At 42.8% G+C, this 26305-nt stretch overlaps 1 protein-coding gene across 1 annotated transcript in view; it reads left to right on the forward strand.

Moving 5' to 3' along the window:
* Positions 1 to 530: 530 nt before the first annotated feature.
* The window catches only part of CYTH4 (cytohesin 4), a 39116-nt gene continuing 13341 nt past the window's right edge, over positions 531 to 26305 (forward strand). Inside the window, exons 1-8 of the mRNA XM_083462374.1 lie at positions 531 to 675; positions 13942 to 14024; positions 15844 to 15908; positions 18235 to 18301; positions 21598 to 21716; positions 22748 to 22828; positions 24460 to 24572; positions 25839 to 25987. Coding sequence (XP_083318500.1) covers positions 657 to 675; positions 13942 to 14024; positions 15844 to 15908; positions 18235 to 18301; positions 21598 to 21716; positions 22748 to 22828; positions 24460 to 24572; positions 25839 to 25987 — 696 coding nt within the window. The 5' untranslated portion in view covers positions 531 to 656. The remainder of the gene's footprint in view (positions 676 to 13941; positions 14025 to 15843; positions 15909 to 18234; positions 18302 to 21597; positions 21717 to 22747; positions 22829 to 24459; positions 24573 to 25838; positions 25988 to 26305) is intronic.

Here is a 26305-nt window from a genome sequence, read left to right on the forward strand (position 1 = left end):
GTGAACAAGCCCAGAGATCCAGGATGCAAAGAACTGAAAAACTTCCCTCCTTTTTATTTACTCGGCTGATTTGCTGTGCAGAGCCTGAGGACTAAAAAACAGATGGGGATACATTTGCAGCACCAACTCATCCTCTTAATAAGCAAATCCTTTTTGCACTTCCAAGTTCCCTTTTCCTTCCCAGAGCATGCGGGGTAAAACAGCCATCACAGACCTGCTCAGTCCTAGACTGCATGACAGCTCAGGCCACAAAATCCCATTTTCCTCAGCAGGGCTGACATTTTGTCTGTAAACACCTTGCAAACTGTTGCATTCTGCACATCTGCAGCTCAAGACCCTTTTCAGCAAGAACAGAACGGCTGCTCATAGCAGCAACACTGTGGCTTTTCTTTCAGGAAACAATCAAAGAGCATTTGCACTCGTTTCTGAACCAGGACCACATGGCTTCCTCTGTCAATCTGAACCCACAAGGAGGAGGAACCAGAGAGAAAGAAAGGGGGCGGAGTCACAGATGAGTGCTGTCCTCCTGGGCTGCTCCCTACACTTTTGTTACTGTTCCTCTGTAGTCACTTTAATTCCGAAGAAGCACAAAGGGAAGAGAAACCCACACAGCTGTATCAGAGTTGGGAGGACTGTCTTCTCAGCCCGGCTTCAGAATGGATGCACGTCCCACCAGTAAGTCAACTCTTTAGAAAATGTGGGCCATGTCTTTATTCTGCCTCCAAGTTATACATGCTGTGGGGATCCAGAAGGGTCTGCCTCATAGGATCACCGCCAGCCTAAACCAGTTATTGAAAAGAAATGAGACAACAGGGATCTCTTGGGCAAGAAGTTGAGGTTTGCCAGTCTGGTCTGAATGATTTATTTCTTTTACTTCCACCCTCCCAAAGCCACCTGTGACTGAAAGAGGTCTGGCTCATGTGTCCTTTCTGCGTTTGATGCTTTACGGCTATGTGTGAATGGAGGGATACCAGGGCCGGCTGTACCATTAGGGAGAAGGAGGTGGCTGCTTCAGGCAGTGGATGCTGGGAGTGGCAGCAAGAGCGTTGGACGACAGAGCTACCTGTGCCACACAGCCTGTCTGGTGTGCCCCTAAACTAGCTTGTGGAGGTGCAGTGGAGGAAGCTGCCCTGTGGCCAGTGTTGACTCAAGATTCAACTGCCACCAATTTCCTTGGTTGCTGGATGTGGGGTAGGAAGGGTGTCCACCTTCTCCTATATCTCAGCATTCCAGTGTTGTTGGTCCACAAAGATGTTGTTGGGAGACAGCCAGATTTCACCCTGTGCTTTTTATTTTATGCCATCCAAAGGAAAGCTTTCATATTCTTTGAAGTGTGCTTACAAGTACACCTATTCTGGCTCAGATTGTGGATGAGCTTCCCCAGTTTGCTGACCTTTCTGCATAACTTTCAGATTGGGTTGAGCAGACCCAGCACCTTGGGGGTGAAGGGAAAGGATGTGTGCCAAATGACCTAGAGAAGTATGTTTGGTTAAGGGGAAAGACTGGAAGAAGGGGCGACCCAAACTGGGCAAGCAGAGGTGCCCGCAGGATTTTTCCTGGGGAGGCAGAAGAAAAACACTGAAAGGAGCGATCAGGTTAGTTTTCCAGGGAAGGGTGTGTGGCTAATATTGCCTGTACGTTTTGCCTCAAACCTCAGGTTCTACAATTGGTAAAAAGTTATTTTAATTAAAAACACACACACAACTAATGTTGGGAATCTGGGTTTCATGATTTATCTGGGGCAGGGTGGGGACTGTTCCATTGCTCCCCAATTGTGGATCCCTATGTGTGAAAATGCTGTTCGTGTCAATGGTCTTTACATGGGAGTTTTGAGACCTCCATTGCATTCTCCATTGTATCCTCCATTGCATCTGAGAAACAATAGGAAAATTTGGGACAGGCAGAAAGGGTTTGCTGAAGGCAGGAAATGAAGGGTGGTATTCAAGTAAGGGTTACTCAGAGTAGACCCGTTGAAATAAATAAAATGGTTATGTTAGGTCCATTAATTTTAGTGTGTCTAATCTGAGTAAAACTTAGTTGGATACCATCTGAAGTAGGGGTTGTATTCAGCTAGGAAGCCTCTGCCAATTTCAGTTTTCTCAGTTTCTCATTTTCCCAGACTTAAATTCAGTTCTCCATTTTTGCAGCAATTTGCAAAAAAAAAAAAAAAAAAAAAAAGGAACAAGAATCCTCACAAAAATCCACCAGCAAGATTTCTCTTAAACACATTTTATATGCAAGCATTTTCCTCTCATATAATGCATTTTGTATGTTGTTTTGACTAATTTATTCCTTGTCATCCACATGTTCCCCCAAAATGTGCATTTTTGCAAACCTTGTTTGGTTGGAGAGCTGCCTTGCAAACTTCAGATAAGTGCGCATTCGGAAGGATAGCTACGTTATGGTTCATGTGTTGCTTCAGAAAGTGCAGATTTGATAGATTAGGTTTTAAATGAATATTGAATCAAATTTCCCCTCAATCCCTACTCACCATAGACCTGTTGGATTGTATCTATCTATTTATTTATTAAAATTTATACCCCTTGATTGGGAAAAAAAATCCTCAAAACAGTTTACTAAAAACGTTAGTCCAACTCAGGAGTAGACCTGTTGAAAATAATAGACCTAAGTTTCTCATGTTCATTAATTTCAATGGATCTGTTCTGAGTAGTACTGGATCCAACCGAATCTGCTTTCCTATTAATTATTTTACTTGAAAACTTTCTGCAATTGTGGCATGTAAGCTGAGGGGACACTCTGCTTCTCTCCCAGCTGTGGCAGCCCCACCAGTTGCCAGAGCCCAGAGAGGCAGAATGGGGCAGTGGTGAGGGTGAAGGAAGCCACTGGGCTGGTGGCATCCCACCTCCGTCGCCATGTTTTAACTCTCTCCAGGGGGCTCAGAGTCTCTCCATGGTGAACCCAGCTCTTTCGGCATATGTCAGCTGTACCTTATCATTGTTTCAAAAACATGTAGGTTTGCTTTTAGCTACCTTTTTATCCAGGTGATAAATTCTTAGAGCATGTTGTTATTTAGATTTTGTGACGTTAGTCTGTTTTTATTGACTGTTGATTTATTTTAAGTGTTTTTTTCTTGAAGACTATTAAGTTTTACGGGAGCGGCTTAGGCAATGAGGAATTCACTTAAGGTGGAACACAAACAAAAACCTCTTTTGGGGTGTAGGCAAGGGAAATAAACCATGTGGGTCTTCAAACTGTGGCAACTCTTAGGCACTGAGGTGACTGGTGCCCATTGGGCCTAGTAGGGCAGAAGGAAGGAGCCCATAATCTCGGCGGCCATTTTCGGTGCTCCTCTTGCTCCCACCCAAAAGAGTTTTTTCAGGGGCACATGAGATCTCATCCCCAAATAAACTCTTTTTCGGGGCAACAGTGAGATGCAGGTCAAGTGACTCACACAGGACTGTGTCCCAGAATACACATGTCTCAGTTTTGCACTGGGAAAAGTTGGGAGGTTTGGGAGCGAGAGTAGAATCATAGAATCATAGAATCATAGAATCATAGAATCATAGAATCATAGAGTTGGAAGAGACCACAAGGGCCATCGAGTCCAACCCCCTGCCAAGCAGGAAACACCATCAGAGCACTCCTGACATATGGTTGTCAAGCCTCTGCTTAAAGACCTCCAAAGAAGGAGACTCCACCACACTCCTTGGCAGCAAATTCCACTGTCGAACAGCTCTTACTGTCAGGAAGTTCTTCCTAATGGTTAGTTCCTAATGGTTAGTTCCTAATGGTTAGCAGGTGGAGCCAAAGCCAATGACAGACAGAGCCAATTAATTCTAGTTTTGTGCTCCATCCTTCCCCCTACTAAGGCAACACTGAGGCCTAAGGAGGAGAATGCTGACAGGAAGTACCATCCCTTGGACTAGCAGTTGGCCTGAGGGCAGATCAAGGTTGGTGGGGCAGCGCCCCATTTGCCCTAATGGACTAGCCTCCACCTGTCAGAGTTTGGGAAAGGTGCTCTCTCAATATATAAAATTTATTTCTACAATCCATTACCCATCATTCTGTCAGGGATACATAAACATTTAGCTTGGCTTCTGTTTTAGATTCCTACCTCTTGGACGTGGACCAGGCAGACAGTTGACACCTGCCTTTGCTATCACATATCACAAATAAATTGTATCCTAACGGGCTGGAATGTTGGAAGTGGACAAAGTTCACCAAGACAGACAAGGGTCCATGACAAGATCCTCAGGGCCTTCTGAAAAATGAGCAAGGAACATGTGCCTACTTTCCCCTCTTCCCAACCATCCCAAAGCATCTATAGCTAATCACAGCTAGATGGATGGGGGGAGATTTGTCTCCTTGTGGAAGTAGGCCAACTGTGATCCTTCCCCTCGCAAGGCCCCATGTTCTCTTTTGCTGTACATAGGGTAGTCATTGTGGCTTCCAAATGGGATGCTGTCTTAGGTCTGGGTAACAGGAAAGCTGCCACCCACTTCCCTCCAAATCTAAGAAGACCCTTGAAAGCTCCATGTTAGAAGAGGAACTCAGGAACTGGCCAATTACTGGTTCCCAACTAAAAGAGTGGGAAGCCAAGTCTTGTTTTTCAAGGAAGATTTATCTTTGGGAGACTCCTCTGACTCCTTCTCTCTCTCCCCCCCCCTGCTCTAGATTTTGTTATAATAAATTTGATTTTTAAAAAATGTCACTTTATCCACTATCTGACCAAGATCTAGGTCCATAAGTTGCCTTCCAAAGTATCATCAATAAATGAAAAGGGATACATTAAACTTAACTAGACTAGAGTAATGTACCTGTGCCTTTCCACATGGTTCAACTATCAATCTCTCTTTCAAAGGGAACTCTGGGAATTGCAGCTCGGGGGGGGGGGGAGAGGTCTCCTGGCAGCTCTCAGCATCCTTAGCAAGCAACAACCCCCAGGATTCTTTGGGGAAGAAGCTTAGAATGGTATGATGCCATTTTACAAGTATAGAGCTGGTGGGCCCCTAGTCAATCTACACAGCTATTAAAGGTGCAAGAAACCTGCCTACTTTCACATCTGCCCCCCCCCCCCAATTGGGACACCCTGATTGGGTTAAGGTTAAAGCATATTGCATTGTTCCAGTGGTTGTGGTGATGGTTCATTTTTTATGTGCCACATACTATCAAAACAGGAAAAAATCCCAATCATTCAACATGGTTAGAACACATTATAATTAATAACGCACCATAATTAAAATGCACAATAAAAGAATCCCATTAAGATGTAAACAACCGTAATTAAAATATTCAATAAAACAATCCCATTAAAATACGGTAATTGAATCAGGTGACTCAGAGCAGGAAATCAAGAGGATGTTTGTGTAAACAGTTGGTGTCCAGAGCCATTTAGAAAACTGCCAGCTACAGAAGTGCAGAGAGAGTGGAAAAGGAGGGGTTAGCAGTGCAGCCCTAGGCATGTCTACCCAGAGGTAAATTCCAGTGGATACAATGGGATTTACTGCAAGGTAAGTGTATTTAGGAATGCAGCTTTATTCATCCTAATTCATAACACTGAACTCGGAGTCTCTCGGTGAGATTGATTCAGGATAGATTAAAAAACAAAGGTAGTTCTTCATGCAACACCTAACTAATTTATGCAGTTCATTGCCAGGAATTATGGTGACTGCTAGCTTCAAGGCTTTAAAAGGGAGTTAGATGACTTCACGAAGAAGATGTATCTCAACAGCTGCTAACCATGGTGGTTAAATGGAAAATATGTGTTTATTTTCAACTGGGGAGGAAGACTGAGGTCTCAGGAGGGTGGGGAATTTTTATTAACACATTTTAAATGGTCAAGTCACTCTTTCTCCTCAAGGGCGGTGGACAGTTGAGATAGTCTACCCCCAGGGCAGAAGTTGTGCCAAAAGTGGATGCAGATTTGCATAGAATGTGCATGTCCTAATATGTATATAGCTACAAATTTAGAAACAAGTGTCGTGATATAAATAGAAATACAATACATCCCACCATAGTGAGGAGGACTGTGATTGAATGACCTGTGTGTCAGGCTGCTCAGTCTGTTGTCCGGGTGCTAACTGTTGATGTGCAACTTCATGGCCCCTGTTTTTCATTCATAGGGTTCTTTGTCTCTAAACTTGGCTATGGAAACCAGGTAGACCTTCAGATAGAAGTCTGTCCTCTACATGGTAGGACACGTGGCTAAACTATCCTCCCCTTCAGGTTGATGCACCTTGATGGTTTCATGAGTACCATTCTTGAGTTAAAAGTTAGCATGACTGTTGATACCCTGGTTGGACTGTGGAATATATGGAAATGACCAGGTATTTCACATAATTGCTCCTGAGCTTCATTTCCTATTAAATAAAAAACAGGTTTGACTCCTTGGTGTATCATAGAATCATAGAGTTGGAAGGGACCACAAGAATTGTCTAGTCCAACCCCCTGCAATGCAGGAATCTTTTGCTCAAGATGGGGCTTGAAACCCTCACCCTGAGATGAAGGGTCTCAGTCTCTACCAACTGAGCTACTGCAGAGCAATGGTACAAATAGTGTGGGACTCCACCTCTGCTAAGCCCAAGTAAGCATGGTTTTTGGTCACTGTTGGAAGCAGGATGTTAAGTCAGATGGACTTTGGGGCTGATCCACAAGGATTCTCCTTTTGTTCTTGTATATGCCACACACCAGTGAGCCCCCACCATGATGCTACTGAGAGGTCCTTGGCTAGTGCCAACCTGGACCCCTACCCAGCACTGCTGCTGCTGCTTGAAGTGTCTCAATCCACCTCCCCAGGGTTGATGGAAGCCACGGTTTGACCACAACTGGGGATCTATGGGGTTTCTACTCTGCTGTATAGGATTGCAGCCTCTGCATAACAACATTGAGCTGCTGTATTTGGAATCAATTTCCTTCGGAAGTTCACCAGTTCAAAGAATCCTGGAACGCCTTCATCCGCTGGAACAAGCCTCAGGCCTCCCAGGAGCAGCTTGGTTATCTTGATCTTTTAATTGCTATCTCTTGGGCTCTCATTTGAGAACTCTATTTAATTTTTTCCCCATGTCTTTGAATGTTTCCAGAGCTTCCTACAGCCTCTGGTTCTGGTCTCCTCAGATCAAAATGCCATCTGTGAAAAGCTTGGTGCTCTGGATATCTTCAGAAACATGCCACTTACCCTCACTGAGCAGACGGCTCTGCAGAACGCCTCTCAAAGAGGAATTTGCAGAAAGAATATCTCTGAAGTAGGAAGTTGAAAGTACCCATCAGGGCACGTTCTGTGTCCAAGGGCACTTTGACAAAACACAAGGGAGATTTCGAAAGGTGGAAAAATACTCAGCCACAGCCAGCTTCTTAAATGTTTCTTCTTGCATTGACTGTGGAAAATCCCACCAACTTGGGCACATCAAGGTGCTGATGCAATGTTCCACCTTCTATTTATCCAGTTTTGACCATCTACACTGCTGCCTCTTTTTCCTGCTATCAGGTGCTTCAGTAGTCTGCCGGATCATTCTTGTCTGAAACCCTGGAGGGATGCCAGTTGGTGCAGACAGCATTGAACTAGGTGGACTTGGTATAAGGCAGCTTCCTATGCTCTTTACTTTTCTGTTTCACAGCTAGAATCCAGAGGCTGGTACAATTTGGCTTTGCCAATTCCATGGATAGTTTCCCTTGTGCCCTAGAACAGGAGTGAGGAATCTGTGGTCAGGGACGATGGCACTTCCAAGTTAAGTGCTTATAACAGTAATAGGAAACCTGTGGTCCTCTATGTGTTTTTGGACTCCAACTCCCATCAACCCCAGCCAACATTGCCAGTTGTAAAGGATGATGGGAGTTGTAGTTTGACAACAACTGGAAGGCCGTAGTTCCTCACCTCTGTCCTACAATAATGTTTGGGACAGCAATCCTATACCCACTCACCTCTGGACCTGAACCCCACTGAACTCAGTAGGACTTACTTCTGAAGTCTTTTTGCAATTAACAAGACCTCAGCATCCATTTAATCAATGAAGTCTTTTGCTTTCATTTGGACTTATGCACATTTAACCTGGATTGTATGCTAGGAATGAATCCTCTGTTCTGTCTAGCAAGTGTGTGGGCTCTGTGCCATTGAAATCAGTGGGACTTTGCATCCTATGCTCTCTTTTTAAGAAGTAAGCCCCACTGAATATGTGGGACTAAAAGCTGAGCAAACAAATATAGGATCAGGCTGTACAAAATATTTAGTGCAGGTGAGTTCCGACACCTCTTTTCCTAGAAAAATAACGCTGCATAAGCCCCTCATATTATCCTCACAACAGCCCCGTGAGGTCCTTTCATCTGACTAGCCCAAGGTCATGCAGTGAATTTCACACATAACTGGGGATTTAAACTCTCCCAAGTTCTAGTTTAATACACTAACCCTAACCGGGTACCCTTCACAATGCATGGCCCATGGTCAGGGATGATGGAAGCTGGATTCCTTCTGGAAGGCACCAGGTTGGAGACAGCTTGTTGGCTCTCATTATTCACCTTGCTCATCTGAGGATGAGCATCTAACTTGGCAGAAGTGCTCCATGCCTTCAGGTGATGGGTTAACCACACAGAGCTGCTGTATCCTTCAAGGTCTCTATGAAGAACTTCTGATGGCTACATGCCTCCTTCCTTTTTTTTAAAAAAAAATATTTATTAGGGTTTAACAAATACAGAAAAAAGAAAAACAAACAATAAACAGTTACAAAACTTCAAAAGTAAATAAAAAAGTAAAAAAACAGTAAAGAACAACAGTTACAATACATCAACTCATTAAGAAAGAAAAAACAAAAACATTTAAAAAGCAAAAACATTTTAAAAAAAGAAGAAAAAAAGGCCAATGTTTTCATGTCCTTAACTTTCATTTGCTTATTTCCTTGACTTCCTCACACCTCCCTTTTTGTATTCTAGTTCAATTATCTATTTCAGCAAATCCTTTCCCTCTTTCTCAGATTTAGTTCCATAATTTATCTTAACACAATTTAGCCTTAAATTTTACACCTTTACCCATAATCAATCCATTCTTACTTAATTCTCAATAACATTTCTACTAAAGCCATATATCTTCTTTCTAGTATCCTTCTAACATTCATTAATTTTACAATATTTCTGTAAGTATACTTTAATTTTTTTCCAATCTTCTTCCACCAACTCTTCTCCCTGGTCTCAGATTCTGCCAGTCATTTCCGCCAGTTCCATGTAGTCCATCAGCTTCATCTGCCATTCTTCCCTGGTATGTAGATCTTGTGTCTTCCAGTGCTTTGCGATGAGTATTCTTGCTGCTGTCGTAGCGTACATAAAGAAAGTTCTATCCTTCTTTGGCACCAATTGGCCGACGATGCCCAGGAGGAAGGCCTCTGGTTTCTTCAAGAAGGTATATTTAAATAACTGGTGTAATGTACCACCTATAGATCATTTTCATTAAATTCTCTTTTAAGACATTACATGCCGTAAACTTCATACCTGTGGTCCATAACTTTTCCCAGTCAGCCATCATAATGTTATACCCAACGTCTTGTGTCCATTTAATCATAGCAGATTTCACCATTTCATCTTGTGTGTTCCATTTCAACAGCAAGTTATACATTCTTGACAAATTCTTAACTTTAGAATCTAACAGTTCTGTTTCCAATTTTGATTTTTCCACTTGGAAGCCTATTTTTTATCCACATTATATACCTCCATTATTTGATAATAATGGAGCCAGTCTCGCACTTTATTTTTTAATTTTTCAAAGCTCTGCAGTTTTAGTCTGTCTCCCTCTTGTTCCATGCCTCCTTCCTGTCCATCCCAGCAGTGCAAAGGTGATGTGATGGCCTCACCCCCGGAGCACAACGGAAACTCAGCTTATGTTTATCGCACTACAATGTGACCAATGGTGTTAGTTAAAGTGGAAATAGTTGTGTGACTGGTCCCTGAATGCAGTCGAATTGTAATAACCAGGAATGTATGAGGGTGGGACCTTACTTGAGTGGGTCAAACCCACATACTAAGGAACATGCATGACTAGGCTCCTCGTTCCTACCTCTACACCTCAAAATCTAGGTCATTGCTTCCCCTTTTCTGACCATATATTTAGCAATGGTATTGCACATGCACTGTAGCATAGATAAAGAGTTTCCAGGACAAAATGGGTGGGACTTCCCTTTTTTGTCCAGACATGAGAAAATAAGATAAAAATAAAAGAATGGTTTACCACAGACTACTGGCTGTGTTTGGAAAGAAAACACAGGACTCAGCTATACAGTTGCAAATGAAACATGTGTGTTTTAAGTGCAGTATACAATGTGTTTTAAGTGCAGTATACAATGAGACACTAAATGGCGGTGGCCATTGAATTTATGGAAAATTCAATGTATTTTTATTATTATTTTTTTTAAAAAAGCATTTTCAGAATGGTTTTTATATGTGTGTAGATTCCACCACAATGTGTGAAAAGCATAAGGAGCCAAAGTCAGTCCATGGGGGGGGGGGACTCCAAAATGCAAGGCTGGGCATAAACCTTTGTTAGGACCAACCAAAATGTCATGAAATTCTTCAGCAGGCAGGGTGTTACCTAAAACAGGAGAAGGAGGGAAAATAATAAAGCAAAAAGGTACAAAAATTAGGCTGGATGTTGTAGCCATGGGTCAGTTCCAACATGGGGTTTGCAAACTGAATATGTCCCTGCCAGGTATTACAGGTATCAGATTAGTCCTCTAGGATTGTGGAATAAAGAAGCAATGACTGTTCCCCATTTCCAAGAACAGCCCTGCATCTTAATCAAAATACCAGTTCCTGTTAGGTACAACATGTGAAGTATGTTTTCAATGTCATTAAAGCAGGTATAGCTTGAAAAATAAATCGAAAGAGGACTCCAACGTGGTTTAAAATGTATCATGATATTGGATGCCTCCAGACTTGCATTACTTTGCAGAGGGATTCAAGAGGACATCAGGTTTTGCACAATTAAAGGGCTCTGTTGCCCTAGTGCAACAAATCCACTTTAAGACAGAAGTGAGCTTTTGGCTGTTTGAAAAGTGATAGCATTGAAAAGCAAAGGATGAACAAAAGACGAATGGGAAGATGCATACACAACGCACAGTAACTCACATAACCACCCTGCAAACAAATTGGAATAAATGCTCATTAAAGACTGGAGACAATACTTTTGCCTAAGCTTTGTGCGAGCAAGTCAGGATAAAGGCTGAATAAATACAGGTAGGTAGCTGTGTTGGTCTGACGCAGTCGAAACAAACAAACAAACAAACAAACAAATGTATGTCCAGTAGCACCTTAGAGACCAAATAAGTTTGTTCTGGGTATAAGCTTTTATGTGCACGCACATTTCTTCAGATACACTGAAACAGAAGTCACCAGACCCTTATATTAGTGGGAGGGTGGGGTGGGGTTTTTCTCAGAAGGGTGGTGGGAGACGAGTGATTGACTCAATGGGCATGGTAAACCTGTTGACGACTGTTAACGACTGCAATTAGTCATACATAAAAAAGCAAGGGATAGTATGCAGATGACCAAAAATAGCTTTAGCATATGTAATGAGACAAGAATCCAATATCTCTTCTGTTTCAGTGTATCTGAAGAAGTGTGCATACACATGAAAGCTTATACCCAGAACAAACTTAGTTGGTCTCTAAGGTGCTACTGGACTATTTATTTATTTATTTCATAGAATCATAGAATCATAGAATCATAGAGTTGGAAGAGACCACAAGGGCCATCGAGTCCAACCCCCTGCCAAGCAGGAAACACCATCAGAGCACTCCTGACATATGGTTGTCAAGCCTCTGCTTAAAGACCTCCAAAGGAGGAGACTCCACCACACTCCTTGGCAGCAAATTCCACTGTCAAACAGCTCTTACTGTCAGGAAGTTCTTCCTAATGTTTAGGTGGAATCTCCTTTCTTGTAGTTTGGATCCATTGCTCCGTGTCCGCTTGTCTGGAGCAGCAGAAAACAACCTTTATTTATTTATTTATTTATTTATGCATGCTCAATAAATAAGTTGCCTGGAGGAGTCCTTTTATAATACTTTTTTTTTTTTGCTATCATCATCTTAAGAAGTTAGCATTTGCTGCAGTTTAACAGTTACCCCCAAATCTGTCATCTGAAAAGAGGGGTACCTCAGTCTATCTAATGGTGCAGCTATTCCTGATTCCCACAAGGAAAATAAATATTGTGATTTCTGAAAACTGTTGAATTCAAAGTCCAGTCTGAATACCCAATTCCGTTTTTACAAACGCTGCAGCCTTCAGAGAAAGAGAATCTTGATGCTGCTGACATTTATTTTCAGCTACTGCAACAGCTTCCCATTTATTGTCAGAATCTTGCTGAGTGCTCTGAGTAATCTTTATTTAACTATGGAGCTGCTGGCCCCCAGACCGCTACTTCTTCTTCTTTTTGGTCTGTAGTGAATCATTCTGTGGTTTTCTCATCTCTGACATCACCCACCCTGTTTCCTAAGAATAAAAGAGGAACTACGTACAACCTAGAGTAACATCTATGTGTAGCCACTGGTTGATAAATAGCAAGGCCTCCTCTGCCCCTTTAAAAACCACCAGACACCTTAGCTGCCACCACCGCTCCTTAAAAATGGGAGTCAGGGTATGCAATGCCCAGTCAAGGGGCATTTCCACCAAAGATCTAATGTAAATGTTAGGATCTGGAATGCTTTTGCACTGGGTGTGAATTTGTAATTGTTTGCTAATTTCAGCAAAATATTTATCTGATTTGGATTCTTCCCACTCCAGGATGCTTTGGAAGGAAATTATGGACTTGGTAATATTTTGGGAGCGATACTTCTAGTAGTTTGGAGAGAGGGTCATGGGGAGAATTTTAGGGCAACAATCCCTATGTGTGTTTTTAGTCTTTTTGGCTTGTATTTACCTCATAAACCATAACATGGGCCCTGCTGGATCAAACCAAAGACCCAACTAGTCCAGCATGCTGTTTTCTCAATTACCAACCAAGATACCTGTGGGATGTCTACAAGCCGGACATGAGCACCATACATTCTTCCCACTTGTGTTCCCCAACAACCACCTCTGATACTGGTAGGGATGTTTCCATCATGGTTTGTAGATACTGATTGCCTGATACTCCATGGATTGGCCTAATCCCTCTTTTAAAGCTATCCAAGTTCATGACCATCACACTATCTTGTGTAGCGAACTCCATAGTTTAAGAACGCAGGATACTTTCAAGTCCCCAAACCGCTTTTAAGACTTTAAGGAACAGTTTGTGGGAACAGCGGGGGATGCGGGTTGTGCTGTGGTTTAAACCACTGTGCCTCTTGGGCTTGCTGATCAGAAGGTCGGCGGTTTGAATCCCCACGACGGGGTGAGCTCCCATTGCTCGGTCCCTGCTCCTGCCAACCTAGCAGTTCGAAAGCACGCCAGTGCAAGTAGATAAATAGATACCGTTCCGGTGGGAAGGTAAAGAGCATTTCCGTGCGCTGCTCTGCTTTCGGTGTTCTGTTGCACCAGAAGTGGCTTAGTCATGCTGGCCACATGACCCGGAAAACTGTCTGCAGACAAATGCCGGCTCCCTTGGCCTGTAAAGCGAGATGAGCGCCGCAATCCCAGAGTCATCTGCGACTGGACTTAACTGTCAGGGGTCCTTTACCTTTCCCTTTACCTTTTGTGGGAACAGCACCTGAAGGACCAGCTCTGAGAAAATGTAGGTGGTCTAAATGTCCGTATCAGACAAGGAGTGGTGAGACCTGGGTTGAAATCCCCACTAAGCAGTGAAGCTCACTCAATGGTCTTGGGTCGACTGCTGATTCTACCCCTATAGAGAAGTTATTAGGATAAAATGGGTTTGTGTGTTTCCAAGAGAACCTTGTATGCTGAGTTGTTCAGAAGACGAGCAGCTTGAAAATGTGCAGGTCAAAAAATGGCCATGTTCTCTTCTGGATCATATTCTTGACATTCAGAGCAATCTTGAGTGGGAGTAAAAAAAGATTATTTTTCTTTCAGGCACATCAGATTTAAATGAAACCGAGGAAGCTGAGCTACAGACTATCAAAAAGCATAAGGAAGAGCTGCTGGCAGACATCCAGGTGGGCACCACCCCAAGGGCAGTTAGGCCAAGTCTTCCTCAACCTGGTGTTAGACTACAATTCCCATCAGCCCCAGCCTGCATGGTGAATGGAATGGGATGATATCAACTGTAGACCAACATCGTCTTCAGGTTGGCAGTGGCTGCAGCATTGCCAGAATTATGACTATCGCTGGGAAGGGTCCAAACACAAGAAGCTTCCTTATTCTATGACAGACCATCATTGGTCCATGTAGCTCATTATTGTTGATGCTGCTTGGTAGTGACCCTCTAGCATTTTAGACATGAGTCTTTTCCAACTGTACCTGAAGATGGTGGAAATTGAATCTAGGACCTTTTACATGTAAAGCATGGGCTCTGCCACTGAGCTATGGCCAGGGCAGGCCCACCCATGAGGCCAGGTGAAGCAACCACCTTAGACGGCAGGATCCACGGGGGCAGCAGATCCCAATGCAGAGCTTTCTGTTAGGTTTCTGTTTATGCCACTGTGCAGTTTTTGGGGTCAGAAGACTCTGTTGACATTCCAGACTGTTGGAAGTCTCATGGGAGACAGGAGACGGATGTTGATGTTACTGGTTTCCTGTTTTTTTTGTTCCAGTTGCTCACTGACTCTCACAGAGAGCAGATGCATATTCTTTTCTGTCCTGCGTAATTAGAAATAAACGTAGCGATGTAGCACATATTTCCAGCTCCTTCAGCTGTTTGTATACTCTGCGTAATGAGGGAACATGCCTGAAGCCTCATTAAAGGGTTAGGTCATTAATCACCTTCGGAGGAGAGCCATTACAGCTCGGCCATATGCAACAGAACCTCCAACACTTTCTTCCCTCTTTGTTCCTTCACTCACCCCTTCTTCTCTGGCCAGAGTGGGGGCAGCATTTGGTGGTTCGCTTCAGGTGCCAAAATGTCTTGGGCTGGCCCTGGCTAAGGCCCTTCCCCCAAGGCCAAGGCCACACCTTTCCTCCCAAAACACACATTCATCATAATCACGAATGCAGCCCCAGGGAAAAAGTCCCAGCCTTGTTGCTAGAAGACTTGTGACCAACCATCTCTATTCAGTCTCTGGCTTGCAATGTATCTTAAAAAAAAAATTATTGACTTGCTACCAAATCAATTATATTTTTGATTTGCTTAATAATTTTTATTGATTTGCTACCAAAAAAAAGTGCAAACATAACAAAAAGAAAGAAAATGAAGAATAAAAAATATATAAGCCATAGCCTGGAAGGACAAAACCCCATAGATACAATGCTACTCCAAAGGGACAAAAAAATAGTTTAACAGTCAGTCATTTCCTTACAGGGAGCTCTGGGAATTGTAGCTCTGTGAAGGGAATAGGGGGTCTCCGAACAACTCTCAGCACCCACAACAAACTCTAGCTCCCAGAATTCTTTGGCTGAAGCTACAAGTGCTTAAAAAGTATGGTGTGAATGTGGTCTCAATCTCCTTCTGCAGATGTTATTCATCTGTAAAATGGGAATAACCACAGCAACCTCCCCCTAATGACTGCCTCAAGGATAAAGATTGTACAGCAGTTACCAGGGCTGAATCCACAGCAAACAGTTCCTGGGGAAACTACTAAATGTTTTGACCACTTGATGGACAGCTGACTTTAAAAACAAACCAGCGGTATGGGTTCCCTTCAGATGGGAGCGAAGTGACTGGAACAAGCCCCAAGTCTATTTTAGTAACCAAGCGTAACTGGTCTTTACTTCCTTTTCACACGTCAGACTTCTGCAGTGAATAACTATTCTGTGTGCTGTTCTTTCTTCTCTCACCCCTCCCCTCCCCTCATTCTCTCTCTTTTCTCTCATTTATAGAGGCTAAAAGATGAGATTGCAGAAGTGTTTGAAGAGATAGATCGTTTCCAGCAAACACAAACAAGGTGAGGAGCCAGGGATGGGAATCTTCTGGCTCTCTAGATATGTAGGACTCCAGCTCCCATAAGCCTTAGTTAGAATGATCAATGATCAGGGATGATGGGAGTGGTGGTCACGACCACGTTAAGTGTTTATAGCTTTATGGGAGACCCTATATTTCCTGGTTAGCTGATAACTAACCCATGTTGTCTGAATACCAGGTGTACGATGCTCTCTCTTTGTGTTCTTCTGAAAGAGAACCTAATCTACTGTACAAATTTCTTTATATTTGAAAAAATAATGATGATGGGCTCATGTGTTTCAGGTGACAAAGAAAGGAACCAAGTTAAACATTATTAAACCATGGCGTATTCCTTTCACCAACATTCCCAGCGATGATCTGTGAACCATGTTTATTTCCCAGCATCTCCCAATAAACAGATTTTCTTTAATTTCCAAAATAAGATACCTAACCTCTAAGTCAGGGTTGAGCCCCCTACTTTTGACTCCCACTGTATTTTGGGCTGTGAGCCTGAACTGCTTTGAACTGTGTATCACTCTGAAATAGCATTTCATATAATCTTTACTCCATTACATCATAAACAGAAAATATCAACCGTAGTATCTTTAGCAGCTGATCAGCTAGGTTTCCTCTGAATCTGTTATCAGCACCATATGTCTCTGTGAGTCTAAGAATGTGCTATAAGTGTAGTTGTGGCACTGCCAGAAAAATTGCCAACTAAAAACAAAGCAAAAAGGGGGCTGTGTTTAAGAAAATAAACAAAAAGCATGAGACTAAAGAATAAATCTATCCTGTGCAAATAAATCTAGCCCATGTTTTAAACATATACTATTATGAAAGTTGGCATAGAAGACTGTGTACAGTATATACAAAAATATAGATGATTTACACTGGAAATGTCTAACCAGGTTCAGGAACACCCAAGATGCTACAATAAGAATTCTAAAAAAGGAGTGCAAAGGCATTAAAATGAATCTATATATCCCTAATATTCATAGCAAATTCTTGGAAAGCCTGATGTGAGATAACTATGCCGTCTTGCATGGGGCAAACAATAAAAGTGATATACTGGTACATGCCAGTCTTTAGAACAATGTTCTTCAACACTGAGTCCCCAGATGTTGTTGTACTACACCTCCCATCATCTCTGGTCCAAGTGGCTGAAGGTTATGGGAACTGTAGTCCAACAACATCTGGGAACCCAGGGTTGAAGAACGCTTTAGAGCAGAACATGGTTAGCAGACCCTTGCAATGTTAGCTACTGCTCATTTACATCCAAGTCAATGAGGTTGAAATGCCATGACTCCAAGTCTCAGTAAAGTGCCAGGGCTTGAGTGGATGGCCCATCTTAAGGGAATGGCCCATCTTAAGGGAAATACATTTTAAAAGACATCTGAAGGCATCCCTGTTCAGGGATGTTTTTAGTGTGTGATGTTATATTGTGCTTTTACTATTTTTTGCTGGGAGCTGTCAAGACTGGCTGGGGCAGCCCAGGTGGAATCTACAGACATATAAAAAAAAAGTTCTGAAAATGCTTTTTTAAAAAGCACTTAAAAAAAAACAACACATTGAATTTTCCATAAGGAAATTTCACCATCTAGTGTCACGTTGTATATTGCACTTAAAACACACTTAAAACATTTGCAGCTTACAGCGGAGTCCCCAGTAAGATGGGTGGCACATAAATAACAATAGTTGTTGTTGTTGTTGTTGTTGTTGTTGTTGTTGTTGTTGTTAGGTGAATGGGGAGGCTGTCCATTCAAAAGGATGGCCCATTCAAATGTGCATTTTAATATGTTGGTCCTGCTGGAAAGCTACACATTGTAATGTTGGTGGGGGTAGCCAATGCTGTGATGTGCATTAATTATTGTTCAGAATGGGCCAAAGTACATGTCACATGCGAAAACATGTAACAGTAACCTGATGGTCTCCCCCACCCCACACCATTGGATGAAAAGCTGTTGTAGAAGGAAAGAACTGGGAGCAGGGAAACAGTGGAGGGTGCCTAACTCTTTCCCAATGGGTGGTTCCCCTAATTCAAGTATACACACAAATGCCCACCAAGCTACCATAAGCCATGATCCTATATCATGTTTAATCTGACCCTGCGGTCTGGCTCAGGCTGGAGGAAGGTGAGCCATAAATGGGTTCAGTGCCAAAACAAATTGGCAAAATGGTGGAGCATCTTCTGACCGAGCCAGAATTGAGGAGAGATTTGGATTATTTTGCTGGGAAGCCAGCAAGCACCCAGGAGGAAAAGTCTAGAAGTCATAGGTTGCTCTTCTTCAATCTGTTCCATATTTAATCAAATCTCATCTTGGTTTTTGCAGCAAGCTGGTCCAGAGGGATAAAGAAATGTGCGTTGGACGGAAGAAATTTAATATGGACCCTACTAAGGTCAGGTCAGGTCTATGTGTATTTGTACTGTATAAGTGGAGATGGACTATTACATGTAAACTTCAAGATCTGGAGTTTTCGTTTAAAAAGAAACAAGTTTCTAGTCCCTAAGGTTGTAAAGCTTTTGTTTTTAAAGAACAGAGTAGGCACAGGCCTGCAGAAGACTCATCAGTGCAGTTCCTAAATCATATTCAGATGTCCTCTCACATGACTTTACAATCACCTGGAAGGAAGGTGGGGCTGTCGCATCCTCAGTTCCTACTGCCTACAAGCATTTTGCGAGGAGGGAGTCACATTTGTTGAGAGGAGATTACTGTATGTACCTACGATGCTGTTGTGATCTGGATAGACAGGTCCATGTGTGGAGACACAACAGTGCCCTTAGCTCAGTGGATGCAGCCCCACCCTTCACCGCCATGTGATTCTTAATCACATAAGCAAATGTCCAAGTGCTCGGAGAACTTTTTGGATATATATTCAGTTAAGCCTAACTTCTCCAAAGACGGCCAGCAGTTAAGCTAAAAGATATATGACATTTCAGAAATTGATAATGAAGGCAACGCAGACAGTTTTCAATAGGAGACGACACCAACAGAGAAGGCATCTCACAATCATGGCTCTTAGATGTTGTGGCTACTTGGAGTCTGTCACAATCTTGACAGCAGAAAAGGTGGAGTCCAAGAACAAAGGAAGTCCCTTTCACTGAGTCAGACCATTGCTCCGGCTAGCTCCATGTCTTCTACACATTGTGGCCTGCCTTTCCGCCTGGTGGTGCTGTTGCTTAATGCAAGCTCAGTCCAATAAAACAACTCTCATCCACAATTTGATGGTGGGTGAGGTGGCTGATCCAGTGTAAATCTCAGACACCTGGACTAGTGACTTTGCCCAGCTTTTCTCACCTGGGTATTCAGTGCAGCACCAGTCCAGGTTGGTTGGAGTGTGGCAATGATCCATTGAAACCCCACAATTCTCCCCAGGAGGCAGACATGCTGTTGGTGTCGGGAGGCAGAGACGGAACAGACTGTCACTATATTCAAGCGGGATTTGAAGATAGCTAAACTCAATTTAGAGCTCTTGTGCAATAAACCCACTTCCAAAATAATCAAAATGTCATTTGCGATAAGGAAAGTGACAGGAAAACGCACAGGGACAAATGGCATTTGTTTGATGCAACGTGGTCTCTGACCTCCCTGCAAAACAATTAGAATGAATGCTCGATAGAGATGCAGAATGAAGAGGAACTATTAGGAAGGACTGAAAAATCAGCAACAAGAGGCAGAACAGAACTATTGTAAGAATTCTTCTTCACCAGGAATATATGACACCATCCTCAATTCTTCTCTCTGGAATTGAATGGAAATGTTCTAAGGATGCCCAGAGCACTATCACCTCCCTTATAGTCCAACCCCAACCAATGTTGCAACAGCCAAAAATGGAGAGGCAGTGTAGCATAGTGGTTAGAGAGCCAGACTGGGACCTGGAAGACCAGGGTTCAAATCCTCACTTGGCCATTCAGCTCCCTGGTGATCTTGGGCCTTTCACTACCTCACAGGGTTGTTGTGAGGATTAATGAGGAGACGTAGAGCCATGTATACCACCTTGAGCTCTTTTGAGAAAAAGGTGAGCTAGAAATGCAACCTAAATAAATGTCACCTTAAAAAAAAGATGGGAACATTAAAAAGAGACCTGGAGTGTCTCCTCCTCTGAGTGGTTCATGCAGCATCTACTTTAGAAAGAAAACCAAAAACAACAATAAAAGTATTTGCAGCCCTCTTAACCAGAAGATCTTTCAGCTCTTGGTCTTGCGCCATCTTTCTACAACAAGCCCTCATTTAGCCCAGCAAGAGAGAGACCTGCAAGGAAAGTCGATGAGGCCCAAGCCCAGAACTCACCTTGGCTGGACTGAAGAGAATTGAAGTTGTGTCTGCTCTTATCTCTCTTTCTTTGGCCTAATTACATCTGTGCAGTCTATCAGCCCGAACCCAGTCTTCACTGCACTCCCTGCCAAACCGTTCCTTTCAAAATACTCCCAACTTAATTACTCCCCTCTTACTGTCAGTGCTGCAGTCAGGAGCAGAAGCTCCACAATTAAGCAGTAGCTAAGCCTCAGCAGAGCAGCAGATACACTGGTGGGGAAAGGCATCTCTGCGGTGTAGTGGATGGGAAATGTCAGGAAGTGCAGCCCTAGTCCTTTGAAAGCTGCGATGTTAACTGCTAGAGCTCCACAGTAAACAATGGGACTTCCTTGCTCCTCAAAATGAATGAGGCAATAATGAGGCTTTCAAGTTTGACTGTTGTTTGTGACCTGTTAGCTTTGAGGAAATTAGGGAACCATACCAGCATACTAATATATGCCTGCCAGCTGATCGTAATAAATTGGGTTTTGTGCTATCCTAATGAATTGGGTTTTATGCTCTGTGTGTCTGTAATGGATTAACACAAAACCTTCAGTTTTTGGACTCTATAGTGGTACCTCGGGTTAAGAACTTAATTCATTCTGGAGGTCTGTTCTTAACCTGAAACCATTCTTAACCTGAGGTACCACTTTAGCTAATGGGGCCTCCCGCTGCTGCTGTGTCACCGCGGCTCAATTTCTGTTCTCATCCTGAAGCAAAGTTCTTAACCCGAGGTACTATTTCTGGGTTAGCGGAGTCTGTAACCTGAAGCATCTGTAACCCGAGGTAGCACTGTACTTTTGGGCATGGATAAGGGAGCTGTCCTGATGAGCTTCAGCACTTCGAAGTGGACCATTCTAATAGTGGGCATATTATATGCTACCATGGTAGGGTTAACTGCTTCTGATAACTGTGGCACTAAAATACGGTTGAAATTATTCTGGAGGCAGGTAAGGAATGTTGATTAGGGTTGAGGCTCTTTTCTTTTGCCCTGTTGGCATCGCTGATCACCTAGGTTTTGCAGGTTTTGAAGCACTGCGACTACAAACCAGCAGAACCTGTTTACAGTATTTGACTAGAGAATGATGTCCAGAACAAATTACCATCCTTCCTTCATCATATAAGAGTCACTATAAAAATATAAATATAAAGCACAGCACCTATATTTAATTCCAATAAAGTATCCAGTATAAGGAGTATAAACACAATGATAAATCGGAAACAGCTGAATGAATTTAACAAAATGAAAGTGCAAGAAGGGTGTTGCATGGGCAAAGAGAATTTTAGAGAGCTGGTGCCAGGCAGGTAAAGTATAGATTTTTGCATATAAGCAGTATATAAATGTGTATTATTACTATTATTGACTCCTTCATGATAATCGAGTCTGCTTTTCACAAACAGGGCATCCAGTATCTGATTGAACACAAAATACTGTCATCAAATGTGGAAGAAATTGCCAAATTCCTTTACAAAGGAGAAGGCCTCAACAAGACAGCCATTGGAGATTACTTGGGAGAAAGGTGAATACTCTTTCTTTCTCTCTCTTTTTCCCATACACCTGAAATCATTTCTCCCACTGCAATAAATAAATATTAATGGTGGAAAACAATTTCAAGTAGAGAAATATTTCATTATTTTCATAATACTTCATAATTTAGAAATGTTCTTTTCTTATATTTATATCCACCTTTCTTCCATTCTGAAATACAAGGCAGTGTACTGACAGTTCCCAGGCTGTTACTCTATCCAAGTGGCAATGTGGTCTAAACCACTGAGCCTCTTGGGCTTGCTGATCAGAAGGTTGGCGATTTGAATCTGCACAATGGGTGAGCTCCTGTTGCTCTGTCCCAGCTCCTGCCAGCCTAGCAGTTTGAAAGCATGCCAGTGCAAGTAGATAAATAAGTACCACTGTGGCAGGAAAGTAAATGGCGTTTCTGTGCTCTCTGGTTTCCGTCAGGGTGTTCCATTGTGCCAGAAGCTGTTTAGTCTTGCTGGCCACATGACCCGGAAAGCTGTCTGTGGACAAATGCTGGCTCCCTTGGCCTGAGAGCAAGATGAGCATTGCAACTCCATAGTCGCCTTTGACTGGACTTAACCATCCAGGGGTCCTATACCTTTGCCTTTACTTTTACCTTTACCATTACCAAGGACTATAAGATAGTATTTCTCTCTTGAGCCTCATACGCCTTCGGAATAAGCTGCTAGCCATGATGATTGTGTGCGCCTTCCACTGTCAGAGGCAGTGCAACAAATCCACAATATATATTTTGCAGTTAGTTGAGTGATGGGAAAATGTTTGAAAAGTGTGGGATGAACAAATTGTTAATGAGAAAATGTCTTAACACCCCACAAATCAGGATGAATGTCCATTGTGGTATAACCACTCTGCAAACAAATCAGAACAAATACTCAGTAAAGACTGGGCATAGTCTAACCTCCTCATAGGCTTTGTGAAAGCAAATCAGAATGCATGTTGAATAAACAAGTTAGGGGTGAATAACCTTCCTCTTTGCTTTCTCCCCATCTCACACTGTTATTTTTCTTCCACCAGGGATCCAGTGAACCTCCAGATTTTGCAGGCCTTTGTAGAATGTCACCAGTTTGCCAATCTCAACCTTGTACAAGCATTAAGGTATGCTCTAAGCAAAGCATTAAACACTTACAGATGGAGAAATTCAATTCCATTTGTATTTAAAGGTGAACTTACCTAATTCACCATTTCTGAAACAACATGCATACTGAAACACAACCTTCCTTCAAGATTTGCACTTCTCTGACTTTTACAGTGCTGTTTTCCAACTTAGTATGATGTACAAAATTGCATATACTAGAGTAAAATGCTCATGCAGTTGCATATACGAGTGAAAATAGTGTACAAACATGCATTTTATGGGGGAAAATTTCATACAAAAATGTGTCTATTCAGAACAATTTGCCCTAAGATGCTGATGAATTTTCATGAGGAAACTTTTAAACAAAGAAGCAACAGCCTGCAAACCGATGTTTAGACGTGGAGAACTAAACTTAAGATTGGAAAAATGATTGACAGAGAGAAGCTGAAATGGACATTTTCACACATTCCTGCCTGCAGTATCCTATGCTGATTTGAGGACAGGTGCTGTGTCTCCCTCTTGACACTTCATGATGGACACCCTTTCGGATAAAAGAAATCCAGGTGCTGCTGAGCCAGAATAGTTGAACTTGGAAAGTCTGGGTTTTCAATTCATGCAGCCACCCTTTAACTCATGGAGAGCTGAAAAAAAGAAGAAGATGATGAACCAGAGGCTCATGGTTTGGCAGGGAATTCCCTCTCCTCCCCATGTGATTGTTATAGGGCTTTGTTGAAGCTATACATTCCGGTTCTTGTTGCTCTTTGAACTAACTGGTAACGACTTCATCTCACACCAAATGAGCTAAAACTGGTACTGGGAAATCTACTGTTTCCCTAGATCCCTAATACCAGATTATCTAGCTGACTGAGAATCTGCTCTTGGTGACAATTTGTTGGAGGAGATAGCTTCCCTTTTGCACTTTGACGTTTTCTCCAAATGCTTATTTGTCAACTTTAGGTGGGTCTTGCTTGTGGAGAAGACATCTTGGAGCAGAGTTGCTTTGAGATAATTCCTGAGAAGGGAGCAGTGAGGAGGAGGAACTGATACAATATTGACGTAGAGCCGCTGAACACATGATGAATTTCCTGCTCCAGAATCAGCCAATCAGCTTATTGTATACCCTTTGCTTTCACCTAAAAACCAAAGCAAGAACTTTTCAAGAAAATAGTCATTAAGAATGAAATACATTTTGAGTCATTCATTACGTGGAATTTGAATAAGATGATACATACAAAGAGACATAGAACAAGTTGCATAGATCCTGCTCCAGCGCAAAAGATGATTCCACATTTATGTAATTCATGCTGTGTGGCAAGTAGTGGTCAAATGCACTTTCCATAGATGTGAAGAACCCATGAATTACCCATGTACAGCATCACATGAGACAATCTGTCATTAAAATTCCATAAAGAGACTCCATGTTGGCTTCTAGTAAACTGGCCCTCAAGAGTTTCAACTTTTTGTAGGAAGATATGTAGTCTAATCAAATAGGATCAAATGGAATGAATATTAATACTTTCTTCAATTCAGTAACCTCCAGCCAGTTGTTAAGAGAATTCAAGATTTCCAGGATTGATACCAGTTTCAGTGGAAGACTCTCCCATCCTTATGCCAATTAGCAGACTCTGATGGTTTGGTTTCTCATTCCCAGACAGTTCCTGTGGAGCTTCCGGTTGCCTGGGGAGGCACAGAAGATTGACCGTATGATGGAGGCCTTTGCCAGCCGGTATTGTCAGTGCAACCCAGGAGTTTTCCAGTCAACAGGTAGCTGAGAGGAAGGCTGTGAGATGGAAGTTGTCAGTGTGGTGCCCTCCAGATGATGGGCTCCAACTCCCACCATGCCTCTCCATTGGCCATGCTGGCTGAGGCTGATGGGACTTATAGTCCATAACATCAGAAGGGTGCCTCATTGGCTACGCCTGATGCTGGGAAACATTTATGCAGGATTTTGTCAAAAATGAATCAAAGGGTAGCCCTAGTAACCACCGGGCTGCTCTGGTTGAGCTCTTCTTCCCTAGCTTTGGGGGGGGGGGGCTCTCCCCTGAAATTTTGTTTGTCTTAACCCCTCTGGCGAACCACACACTGACCCCATGCTTCCACAAGCTAGCACCCCAGTCCCCCCACTGCTGGCCATCTTTCCCCTTCCTTCAGCTACTCCCATGCTCCAACTGTGGGTATTTCTATTAAGGCTGGGCTGAAATCCCCCTGGAGTTTCCTAAAAAAATACCCTCCCGGCCATGAAAATAAGGTGCAATTTCCAGGTGCTTTCTTGGGGTAGAGTGGGAGAAAGTTCTATAGAGATTTGGGGAGGGGGCTACTTGGTTCTGCCAGGTAATGAGGCTAGTCGGAAGGCGTGGATAGAGCCTCACGTCACTTCTCAGTAGAACCACAGTCCCTTTGCAGTGATGCAACACAACACAATGTCTCTGAAGACATTCTAGGAAGTGGGCCAGGCAGGAAGCTGTGGAGAGAGCCCTGTGCTGCTGTGAAAAGCATGGGGCTTTAAAAGAAAAATAAAAATCAAGGAAAAATTAAAAATCCTTGGTTACCTTGTAAAGCTAAATAAGGCCAGTTTGGATTTCTTCCTGGAGGATTTGAAAAAAAATTCTTACCCCTCCAGTTTTTTGCAAGACTCAAATTTCCATAAATGTGTTCTTTTTCTTACTACTATGTGTACATAAAAACGCAAGAGCTGGCCTGTAGCCCATCTAGTCCATCATTCTGCTCCCACAGAGGCCAACCATTTGCCTGTGGGAAATCACCGATAGCCTTATCCTCCATGAATCTGATGGACCCTCTTTTAAAGCCATCCAAATTGATAGCTATCACTGCCTCCTATTTCAGGATAATCATAGATAACCACAACTGAATATGAACACTGAACTTAGGAAGCAAGTCTGTCGTATTCAACTGCATCTACCCAAACTAAAGATTCTCTTTGAAGCTTGCCACAATGCCTATTCTTCGAGCTTCCTAGAAATCATAGGCTTTAGGCACACCACTCACTCTCTTGTTTCCTTTCTTTGGCAGACACCTGCTATATCCTCTCTTTCTCCGTCATAATGCTGAACACCAGCCTGCACAACCCCAACGTCAAAGACAAACCTCCCTTTGAGAGGTTTGTGTCCATGAACAGAGGCATCAATGATGGAGGGGACCTTCAGGAACCACTTCTGCGGGTAAGAGAGCTCTGTGCTTCTCTCTGCTTTTCCTGCTAGTTGGAAGTGGAAAGAGAGATCTTCAAGAATGGTTGAAGAGCCCACATATTCACCTATGCCATCTAGTTCTGGCCATATTACCCAGAAATCCTCAGGAACAATGACTTCAGAGTTTTCGCTTCTCTCTTCTCAGAAGTTGGGTTCTCTCACTAGTGGTATTGTAAGTGAGGCCAGGCAGTAGATATTTGGCATTGACCTAGTGACACCAGCAGTCAAATTACCCTCTGTCCATTCTGGAGATGCAAATATTTCTTTGGGATTGAAAGGTGCATTGCAGTG

Source organism: Podarcis liolepis (assembly GCF_965112155.1).
Source record: "Podarcis liolepis genome assembly, chromosome: 10".
In the NCBI taxonomy this organism is placed as follows: domain Eukaryota; kingdom Metazoa; phylum Chordata; class Lepidosauria; order Squamata; family Lacertidae; genus Podarcis; species Podarcis liolepis.